Below are 12317 nucleotides of genomic sequence, written 5' to 3'. Positions count from 1 at the left end.
TTATGTAGAATACTTTTAGAGAGAAGGCAAATAACAATAAGGCATTAATTTAAACTAAATTTAAATCAGAAAGTTTTTTTTAATTAACTATTGTCGAGGCGATGATACTTTGAGGGAATTTAAGGCGGAAATATTTCGTGTCGTGTAGGTTCAAGTGACGTGTTATTGTGTTCTCATGCTTAAGCAAGGTCTGCCTAAAGCGGGCTAAAAAAATTGCACCTCTTGTGTGTCATGTCAGGTTTATGCTGGATTGACTCATAACCATTATCTGATCTAATACTCCGGATCCCATCAAGCTAGAAGGTGAACCACATTGTTTTCAGCTCTCTTAGCAACATGATGACATCCAAAATTATTAATAAACAAAGCTTTGGACTTACTAATGTCTTCATAAAACAGAAATAGATCAAGGAGTAAAGGCAACTGTTTCCTTGTTAGTAACAGCCACCACATTGTAGGCATTACATTCCACAATTTTGTTGTTGTATCCAAGTCTTAGACCAATTTCATTCCCATATAGAAGCTGTTGCCGCCTTGCATCATTTTGCAATGTAATTTTTGTGTAGTGTTTTCCACTCAAGTGGGCATGTGTAGTATTAAGACATTAAAATGTAAAAACGGTGTAATAGACTCCTTTTTATTAGAACAAGTGTACTAGCCAAACAAATAAATACTCCGTAGTTAAAGTTAAAATATACAATCACTCTGTAAATTAAGTGAATTGGCTTAACCACAATGTTTTATCACACCATTTGACAAATGACCATCTCATAAATTAGCTAGTGATACCTATTCCCAAATGCCCGCCTTTCCCTTTCCCTCTCCCTATTTGCCTTCTTAGATCGAAAATGACCTAATTTCTTCAATTTAGCTATTCCCGATCCTTACCCTTTTTCTTTATTTGATTTTAATTTGTCTTGAATCTCACCATTACATTTAATTTTACATGATGGAATTGTATTAAAATGAGTTTGGATCAAATTTAGTCTATCATAGGTAAATTCGTGAATGGAGATTTATACGTAGTGTTATGTCATATATAACAAATACTATAAAAAAAATGAACACCAACATGAAAGTGGGAATGACAATATGGTCGTAATTCAGTAAAACAAATGTCAAACGTGAGAGTTGTTTACTTGTTTGTAGTGTGGCTTAAAGTGTTGAAATACATGCCTAATTTAATTTTCGTTGGGCTGTTTCGTGCGTGCTTTTTTATGTAACTCTACTTGCAGGCCTTTTGGCCCATGTAAGGCTCAATCCATCAAATAGAATCCAATCTTCGTTCATACATACTTTTTTTGCTTTTTTTGTTTTTTCAATTGACATTGGTTTTATAAATCCATATACACGAAGGGCGTGTTCTCTTCGGATTAATTTCAGTTTAATTCAGCTCCTAATTTTCTTCTTTCATAAACAATTTATTTTAGCTCCAATCAGTTCCGTTCAGTAAATCAGAACATATCCAAAGTATAACCTTTTAGTTTTTAATTGATTTGAATGATTAATTTGTCAAAAAGTTATAAAACACTATCAACTATCACATACTTCGTGAGAGAGTAATGGATAGCTTAAGTAATTAGAGCTTCCCTACTGGTCCAAGAGATCTGTAAGTAGATCATGACATTTCACTTTAAAAATTTAGGGGGAAATTTATAACTTTTTGTACCGATATTTAAAAACAAGATAAATGTGTTTTAATTAAAAAAATATATATTAAACCAATACATATCCATTTAGTGCTACTCCCTTTATAGAAAAACAATGAAAACAATTAATTTGTGTTACCTTTAATTGCATCAATCATTGTTAGATAATCCATCTTACAATTATTAATCGATTCATAATTGGTCTTCTAAAAAGAAAAATTAGAGGCTGCCTTCATCCGTTACATTTGTGAGGTTATTTGTCCCACCCTCTATAATATAATACTATATTAATATAGATGCGTATCATGCCAATTTATTTTTTAAAAGGTTAAAAAAGGAAAGCTAACTCCACTTTGATATCATGCAATTTTCTTGATAATTTAGATTATAAAAATGTTAGAATAAAGGTAAAGCCTAACCTTATATTTTTTTTTTATTTTGAGAAAAACTTAATTGATTAATTAAGAGGTCATTAGGTTAGTCGATGGATCTTTACTTAAAATAAATAAGATTTTATGGATAAAATCTCCTACCAACTAGGTATCATTTTCGGCCCAAGGTTTCCTTAACGTAAACAAAAAGCATTTAGCTATATGAATAAAATGATTGTATTACTTGAATATATAGTTTAATTATTATTGGATATATACCATAGTTATAAATCAAAGAGCACGTACTAAAATTAATATTAATTCTATATAATTAATTTCTTGTACAATAACTAACTTCAAACCGATCCTATGTAAACAATAATTATTTTTTTTAAAAAAAAACTTCATTCCAAATAAAAAACGTAAATAAGTTATAAAACAATCATATACATGCGTGCATGTAAGATCATCTAGTTATGAAACAATCATATAAAATCACAACTTACTATAGGAGGAATTGAGTCTATTTGAGTTTGTAAACAAACATTATTGTATGTTCACTAATTAATATCACCCTATATATACATATCATGGACTTCTCATGCATAGTGACATACATTTAACCCGTTATCATTATCGTATACCAATTACCAAACAAGTCGTAAAGGTCAACACAACATTCCGCATAGACACATACATGTACATATGTAGTATCATAACAAACTATTGATTGGATTTATAAAACGTGACATAGTATATTAGATACTATGATTATATGCTATTCAAAAAAAGATATACTATAATTATATATGCATGACAGTGGATTACTTAATTATATAATAGTTGAACATTATAATCATTTGTCTAATCTACTAACGAAAACAGTAAATTAGCCAAATTGTTATAAGATTTGTAATCATGAGATAAGGACCCGATAGATAGAGCATGACACAATCATAGTATAGTGTAACATTATGCAAATTTATGGTTTAGCATATAACTAAGGAATTTGGTATCTTTAGAAAGAATATCCCTAGGAAAGAATATTATTCTTATGAAACAATACAAAGTGGAGGATGAGACAGCAATTTCAAAGATTAAGTCTAAGCTTTGTGAGATGTATAGTTCAATTCATCAACTATTTAATCATTCTTATGTCTCTTCTTTATCAAGTTGCACCATTGCACTAGCTCGATCGATCTCCTTTATGGGTGTTATGAATAATAGAAGGGTAGTAGGTTTGGTGTTTTGATTATTCGAAACTTAGAAAATAAATTACGTACGTACCGTGTTTAAACATAAAATGAGAAAACATTGACAAAGATATACGTACTTGATTTTACTATACTTATCGATTAGGTGATGTACCATGCTAAAACCAATAGGTCTAATGATAGTAGAAGTAAAGTAATTAATTTCTCAATCTTACGACGTGATACTTTATTTATTTTCTCTTTCTCCAATTTGGGATTACTTCATATTACCAAGGTACTCACCACACATGATCAACTCGCCACATGTAATTGCCTTTTACCAAATTATCAACATTATTATATAATCAATTGAGTCTATTTTGGTCACTCATATAATAATAGAAAGAATTTTATCCACTAAATTCATACGAATATTGTCACAATATGCTTTATGATCGAGTTATGACTAATTCGTATGTACTCGGTTTTAAAGCTCTTTAGAACAATTGCTCTAATCAACAAATGGAAAATATATATAATTGCAAGAATTAATAATTTGATTACTAAAAAATTTGTTTGGCGAAAATGTACATACTATAGCCTTTATTAGAGGTACTATATTTTTATTGTTATTTAATGTATATAATCTCTCACGTGATACTAATACCATGTAATTGTCCCTTAAAAACAATACCATGTAATTGTTTTAGAAAAGTGCTTAACTTAATCATATAAAACTCATAGAATAAAGTATATATGCATGATAAATGGCATGATACATTGTATGTGCACAATAATTTGGTATTGATTTGATAAAGGTAAGAAATAAAAGAAAGTTATATAAAGCCTTAAAGGACAATATAAATGTACAGTAATAATCAAAGACTTAATGAGGGAAAAAATAAGTTTTTTTTGTAAAGATGTAAGAACAAGGCATTCTTGTGTGAGTTGCATCATTTAAGTCAAGACACTATGATTCGAAAAAATTATATTATTTTTAATTAATTCACTCCTAAAATATAGTAAAAATTACCTTAGTTTTACATTAATAAGTTATTGTAAAAATGTCTCATAAGATATTTTCACATTTCTTGATAATCATTGATCCCACTATATATTTATCTTATTAAGACACTTGTAAGAAAGTAATCCCTTGCCATTCTCATTGCTTGGCAGAGTATATATACGATAGTTTCTAGGTAAATGCTATCTTGGGAAATAATATACAACCTGGGGAAAACTATACAATCATCAATGTAGCAACATAGGGAATAATGTATGCATTGTATCTAAAATATACATTGTATCTAATACACCCCCATAGTCGTAGCGGGAGGTAATCGAACGCTGAGGCTATCACGAAAGTCTTCGAATAGAATCTGTGGCAGCCCTTTGGTGAAAATATCAGCGACTTGGTAACGAGAGGGAATGTGAAAGACGCGGACTTGACCCCGAGTTACTTTTTCACGAACGAAGTGGATATCCCTTTCAATGTGTTTAGTGCGTTGGTGTTGAACGGGATTGCCGGTGAGATAAACCGCACTCACATTATCACCATAGACCACCGTGGCTTTCTTGATGGGGCATCGAAGTTCAAGAAGGAGGTTACGGAGCCAGCAAGACTCGGCACAACGTTGGCTACCCCTCGATATTCGGCTTCGGAACTTGAACGTGACAATATGGGCTGTCGTTTTGCTGACCACGAGATTAAATTGTCGCCAAGGAAGACGCAATAGCCTGAGGTGGAGCGCCTTGTATCCGGGCAGCCACCCCAGTCGGCGTCGGTGTAGGACAGCAGCCCCGAGAGAGAAGAGGGGTACAAGTGTAGGCCGAGCTGCAAAGTGCCTTGTATGTATCTCAAAATGTGGAGAAGGGCTTGCATATGTTCCTTGCGTGGGTCATGCATGAAGAGGCACACTTGTTGGACTGCATAGGAAATATCGGGGCGGGTGAAGGTTAAGTATTGTAAAGCTCCTGCCAAACTACGATAAAGAGTTGGGTCCTCGGTGGGTGGACCGGAAGTTGCACTTAGCTTAGCCTTGGTGTCGACCGGGGTGGAAGAGGGTTTGCAGGAAGACATATTGGCTCGAGCTATGCTGTCTTTAGCATAAGCTTGTTGAGATAAAAATAAGCCGGTGCAATGGTGAGTGACCGAAATACCAAGAAAGGAGCTGAGATTGCCGAGGTCCTTCATTGCAAACTCCGAATTTAATTTACCCATTATAGACTTGCGGAGAGTGTCGGAGGAAGCTGTGAGGATGATGTCATCAACATAGAGAAGGATGTATGCAACCTGTTTTCCATGACTATAGATAAATAGAGAGTGGTCGGATTTGCTATGAATGAACCCAAGAATTGACACAAAAGTAGCAAATCAGTGGTACCATGCCCGTGGAGCTTGCTTGAGACCATAGAGGGCCTTGTTGAGGAGGCAAACATGACCCGGTTTATTTTTATCACGAAAACCGGGTGGTTGATGCATGTAGACGGTCTCTTCAATATCACCATTCAAGAATGCATTTTTGACGTCCATTTGATGAATGGACCATGATTTGGAGAGGGAAATGCTAAGGACGGTGCGAATGGTTGCCGGTTTGACCACCGGACTAAAAGTTTCATCACAGTCAACTCCAACCTGTTGGTTCCTGCCATTAACAACAAGTCGGGCTTTGTGCCTCTCAAAAACACCGTTAGCATCTTTCTTGTGGCGATAAAGCCACATACAAGGAATAATATTTGCATCAAGAGGACGGGGGACCAACTCCCACGTCTTATTTTTAATTAGAGCAGTGTATTCCTCAAGCATGGCATTTTTCCAATTAGTGTCATCAAGTGCTTTAATGGGGTTACGGGGAAGAGGAGAGGGTGTGATAGAAGTATGGAGATTAAATAAACGCTTTGGTTTAAATATCCTGTGGGAGCTCCTTGTAGCCATTTGAGGAGAAGTTGGTGGATTTATTTGTGGTGTGGGCTGATTTGTGTAAGTGGGCCGTGGGTTTGGAATTGTGGCGGCAATGATGGGAGAAGTGGGCTGGGCTTCATTTGGAGAAGGATAAGGGAGGCGTGTGGGAGAGGGAGGAGTAGTGGGATAGTGGGTTTGTGTGGGAGGGGTCACGGTTTGGGCCGTGGGAGTGGGCTGGCCCGTAGAGGAAGGCTGGGAGCATAATTGTTGCAGTAATGTTGGAGAAATGCCATGGTCCAAGAATTCATAGGTGGTGGCAGTTGGAGTATGGACTTTTGAGAAAGGGAATTGAGACTCATCAAATAGGACATGACGGGAGACGAAGATTTTGTTGGTGGACATGTCATAGCATTTGTATCCTCTATGATTGGCGGGGTACCCTAAAAAGACACATGGAGTGGAACAGGGTTGTAGTTTATTGATGGATGTAGAGGGGAAAAGAGGGTAACAAAGACAACCGAAGACACGAAGGTGTGAGTATGATGGATCTTTTTGGTAGAGAATTTGTGTGGGAGAGTTGAGACCAATGGTTTTTGATGGTAGGATGTTGTGTAAATATGTGGCCATTTGTAGAGCATGGTGCCAAAAGGAGGGAGGCATGGAGGAGTGAGCTAGAAGGGTACGAACCATGTTATTGATGGTGCGAATTTTTCTTTCCGCCTTACCATTTTGAGAAGAAGTGTGAGGACAAGAGAAGTGAAAGACCATGCCATTTTGTTCACAAAAGAGTCGAAATGGGCCATTATCATATTCTTTACCATTGTCACATTGAAAACATTTAACACCTCTTTCAAATTGAGTTTTAGCATAAGTATGAAATTGGAGAAAATAGGAGTGAACTTGAGATTTTTTGCATATGGGGAAAGTCCACAAAAAATTACTAAAATCATCCAAAAATAATACATAATAAAGATGTCCGGCCGAGCTCATTTTAGGTGTTGTCCAAAGGTCACTATGGATAATGTCAAATGGCATACAAGTACTTGAAAGGGAAGGGGAAAAGGGGAGTTTGACATGCTTTCCAAGAGGACAAGAAGCACAAATACTAGCAGTAGAAATCTTATTACAATCCACAAAATTATTGCCCTTTAGAGAATGCAAAATATTTATGCCGGGGTGACCTAGTCTATCATGCCAAAGGGAGGAGGATAGGGCAGCAAAAGTTGATGGAGCTTGAGAGATTGCGGTGGTGAGGGGATAGAGGTCGCCGGAGCTATCACATCGCATAAGAGTTGTCCCCGTCGAAAGGTCCTTCACAGAAAAACCAAACGGGTCAAACTCAATAGAAACCCAATTGTCACTAGTGAATTTTCTAACCGAAATCAGATTTTTGATTAATTTGGGGGCATGAAGAACATCATTAAGGGAAAAGGAATACCATGCCCATTACCAACAATAATATTGCGTTGAGTGCTCAAATTAAAATAAGACGAGAGAGTACCTTGGTGAGATGTCATGTGGGAAGTGGCCCCGGTGTTCATGTACCATCCATCATCCGGTGGTGTGAGGGAGAGAGTATGCAATGCGGCATCGATATCGGTAGGCGCATAATTGACTGTTGATGGTGCTTGGGATGAGAATGCTTGTTGTTGAGGTCGTGGGCCGAGAATCCCTTGCTGACGAGGCCCAGAGGAGCGTGGCCATGAGGTGGGGTATGGGCAAGGGGGAATGGGCCATTGTGGCTGCTGTTGGGCCCAGGGGTTTGGATATTGAGGCCCTGGAGCCCAAGGACCCCAAGGTTGCCACTGTTGATTGCGGTAGCCCTGCTGCTGCTGGTTGCCACCGTTGGTTCCTCCACGGTGCTGGCTGTGGTTGTTGTTGTGGCGGCCCCTGCCGCGACCACCACCACCACGGTTGCGACCGCCGCGGTTGTTGCTTCCTCTGTTTTGGCGATGGTGAGTGCGTGAAGCATCGTGAGAAGAGTGTGCTTCATCAAGGTAAGTATCAGGTTCGCTTCCGGCGGTGAGTAGGGCTGTGCCGGCGGCGATTGATTCGGAGGCTGCTTGGTGAGCGAGGCGGGATTCCTCAAGAACGAGCATAGAACGTGCCTTGTGAAAAGAGGGGAGAGGGTCGGTTTGTTGTAAAATTGCAGCAACTCCATCAAAGGATTTTGGGAGGCCTCGAATAAGAGTGAGGACGAGGCGTTCATTTGATACCGGAGCATGAACGTTTTCTAGTTGATCGGCCACCATTTTGACGTTTTGACAGTAGGCAGAGACGTCAGAGAAGTTTTTCATCTCAAGGCTTGAAAATTGACCTTCCAATTGCACAGCTCGTGTACTCTTGTTGTCCTGGAAAATGTCACGCAAGCGATCCCATGCTTGCTGTGCTGTGGAGTTTGGTTCGAGAATGGTGGTGAGGAGGTCACGAGAGATAGTGCCATATATCCATTGAAGGACAAGTGCATCTAGGCGAGCCCAGATTGCGGCATCAGCGGTGGTGTTGGGTTCCTCTGGTGGGATTATGTGGTGAATAAGGTCGTAAGCACGGACGTGGACTTTGAAGAGCTCTGCTCAAGAAGAGTATAATGGAGTTTTGCTCATCTCCAAGGTTATAGGTATGAGACTTTTGATATTGTTGACAGCGATAGCGGGATGGAAAGCCGGAGCTTTTGGTGGGTCAGAGGACATGGCGGCTGATTGGAGGAAGAAGAAGAAGAGAAGAAGAAGAGACAGAGGGAAGGCAGAGGATTCGATGTTAGCCTGATACCATGTAAGAAAGTAATCCCTTGCCATTCTCATTGCTTGGCAGAGTATATATACGATAGTTTCTAGGTAAATGCTATCTTGGGAAATAATATACAACCTGGGGAATACTATACAATCATCAACACTAATGGCTTGGATATTCTTTGTCCTTATGCAAATTGGAGACTTGCACCAATAATTTTATTTTTTTTTTTCAAAAAAAAAAAAAACCTTTCTTTCATTGGAGTGAAATTGATTATAACCTCCCAAAGTACTCATTTTGACTTGTTTCCAAAAAGCTAAATTATGCAATAAAAAGGGAGGAAAAGTCCGTCAAACAAAAAAAGAAAAAAAAAAAGGAGAAAGATAAGGTCTTTAATCTAAAGCATTCTTCAAACTCATCATTTGTTAAAAGAAATCTATTTTTGACACCAATTATGGCCCTTGATTATAGTATGTTAATTTTGGCATACATATACTAGTTAAAATTATTCTCTAATTCTTTGTGAATAAAAAGATTAAAAATAAAAAATAAAATTCATAAGCTTCATGGCACACTAGTATCTAAGGAAACTCCGTTTAGGAGTTAACAAGATGATTGTTTGACGTAAACCCTATAATCCTATACATATTACACATTATTATATTATATATGTGGATTTATGACGCATGTACCTATAAGTTTTGTGCACGATTAGGGTGTTTGCGGTGTACGTGCACATGAAACATACCCACAATTAGGATATAGAGGTATGCCTAAGGAGGTTTGGCAATGTACAATATTACTATTATGGGACGCGGTTAAATTAGATCATTAATGTAGTGTATGCTCATAATAATCTCATCATTTTATCAATTCTAAGTGCACGGTATATAATTTTAGTCATTAATATATGAAAATTTTGCCAACAACTACTTAATGTAGTGTATGCTCATAATAATCTCGTCATTTTATCAATTCTAAGTGCACGGTATATAATTTTAGTCATTAATATATGGAAATTTTACCAACAACTACCTTTTAAATGATCACTTTTGAGAACAACTACCATTTAAAATTTTCTTTTAAAAAAACTATCACAAAGTCACAAAAAACTTTGAGTAGCACTACCACGTTTTATTTTCCGGGAAGAATTTCCGGTTGAGAAAGCCTAGTTTATAAAATTTCAATCAATTGTGGTATAGAAAACAAGATATTTCGATAGTAAAACACAATTATAGGTCAATTATCTTTAATTTTGCATTATAGTTTATTTAATTTCTCAATTAAATCTTAGAATTAGGGTTTATGGTCAAAAAATTGAATTAAGAGCTTTACGAAATTAGGGGATTTGGGGCAATTGAAGTCTATAATCCAATTAAGGGTTAATGTAGTGCAATATTATCATTTAATTTGGGTTTTTTGAGGGAAATTTTATAAAATATGCCCCAAAAACGGAGATTCTTGTCGGAAACAATAAATGTGGTAGTGCTACTCAAACTTTTTGTGTTTTTGTGGTATTCTTTTTAAATGAAAATTTTAAATGGTAGTTGTTCTCAGAAGTGGTTATTTAAATGATAGTTATTCGCAAAATTTCCTTAATATATTTATCTATTCATTAAAAAAAATTATACAGCTAATACGATTAAGGTATTTTAATACATCGTCAAATTAAAGGGACGAGAGTATTTAGATTTGTCGTGGGAATTTTTCACGTGTAAAGATTCTTTCAAGAGTCTTAGCTTACAGAATATACACTAGCTTTACCCTTGCCAACCAAAGAATTTTCAGAATCTTTGATAAAAAGTATATGAGAGTTGCTCACCACAATACACAGTAGGTCAGTAGTATGTGCAAATGAGTTGTAAATTAAATCAATTTTTTTATACTAATTTATTAGTTTTGAGGAACATTAATGTTTCTAATAATATACAATTACTTATTAACTTGCTTGATCTGTAAATTGTACTGTACCACAATATATAGATAATACTATAAGCTCACCACTAAGCAAATGGGTTATAAAATAATTACTTATTTATATTATAAAATGAAAAGGGATGATCTAAGAGGTGATACATACAACAATCAAACTATAAACCCTAAGTTGTAATATATAGTATTTTCCACACCTTGATTATTATTAATAATTAGGTCAAAACCTTCCATGCAAGAATCTTATATAAAGATTGAAGAGTAGCTAGTATTATGGTTTAGTATAATCTTTAATAGTGCTATAATAAGGGCTACAATTATCATCATTAAGGTTGTGGTATTATTTAGAGTATAGAAGAAATACATACCTAAATGATACATAGTGATTAAACAAAACAAATTGAATAAAATTAAAGTGCATTGAATTGAACTGAACTCAAAAGCTAAAATGAACTTATGTAAGCTCATCTTAACCAACTTCATACAATTATAAGTTTATATAATACGTACAGTTAGGGTTTTGCATGAGACTTATGATCAAATTAAGTCTACATCATTCACCTTTTGAAGCTCTCTCTAGTCTTTACACACCAAAAACATTATACAAAGTTCGATCATTTTACAATACATTTTTTTTTAATATATTATCTTTTACAAAGGGGAGACCATTTACTAATATAAACTACTTAAAAAAACAAGGAAGAAATAAATATAAATGATTTTGATAATTCTATTTCATTGTTGATCTAATGATGTAAGTGCAATTAAAAAGGTAGATAGGCATGTGGTGGGGAATAAATTGTTTGGTTTAAGCAAGTGTTTTAGAGCAAATATTAGCCAACACCTTTTTTGATTAGTGAACATGACGTAGGAAACATTAAATACATTATTCTCCACTAATAAAATTTTAACTAGTGATTTATTAGTGTATAGTTTCATAATTTGCGTAACGTGTATGTAGTATAAGGTTTCCATTATATGAGATTTTGGGCAGGGGACCAAGAACTATTTGATACCAATCGTTTATTCTCTATTATTCTAAAGATAGTTTGGCTGTATGATGCATTCTTCACTAATTAATTAATTATAGTATGTATGTGCTACACCAACTAATACAGTAGTAGTTCTCAAAAAAAAAACCTAATACACTTGTACATTAGAAATAGATGACTCGAAATATACACATTTAAGTTGCTCTTCAAGGGTCGAGGAGTGTATGAACCATCTTGCCAAATTATTTAACCCTTATAACACTGAACGAGTAACCCCTATGAAACACTGATCGAGTAACCCTATAACACTGACAAAGTAACCTCTTTAAAACTGACCAAGTAACTCCTTTTACTCTAACGGAGTAACCTAATTAATGGTTGGCAACAGTGGTCAGCCACATATAAGAATTTGTGTTGTTGGATTGTTCACGATACATATGCTATATGAAGTTGGGGCGTGATAAATGCATTGGTCCGACGTTCTCATGATAAAACTTTACATTGCTCCATTTTTCACTTACAATGTCCCAATTCGGATCTCATTGAAA

At 35.6% G+C, this 12317-nt stretch overlaps 1 protein-coding gene across 1 annotated transcript; it reads right to left on the bottom strand.

The window, feature by feature from the left end:
- Nucleotides 1-7293: 7293 nt before the first annotated feature.
- Nucleotides 7294-8934, bottom strand: LOC110689400. The gene is made up of 2 exons (XM_021866185.1): nt 7617-8934; nt 7294-7426 (listed from the first exon to the last, which is right to left on the bottom strand). Exons 1-2 carry the CDS (start codon nt 8410-8412, stop codon nt 7392-7394), a joined length of 831 nt encoding a protein of 276 aa, XP_021721877.1. The 5' UTR covers nt 8413-8934; the 3' UTR covers nt 7294-7391.
- Nucleotides 8935-12317: the final 3383 nt, after the last annotated feature.

Source organism: Chenopodium quinoa, unplaced genomic scaffold, assembly GCF_001683475.1.
Source record: "Chenopodium quinoa cultivar QQ74 unplaced genomic scaffold, ASM168347v1, whole genome shotgun sequence".
Lineage (NCBI taxonomy): Eukaryota > Viridiplantae > Streptophyta > Magnoliopsida > Caryophyllales > Amaranthaceae > Chenopodium > Chenopodium quinoa.
The sequence above is the reverse complement of the archived record's forward strand: the minus strand, read 5'-3'. Positions and strand labels throughout refer to the sequence as shown.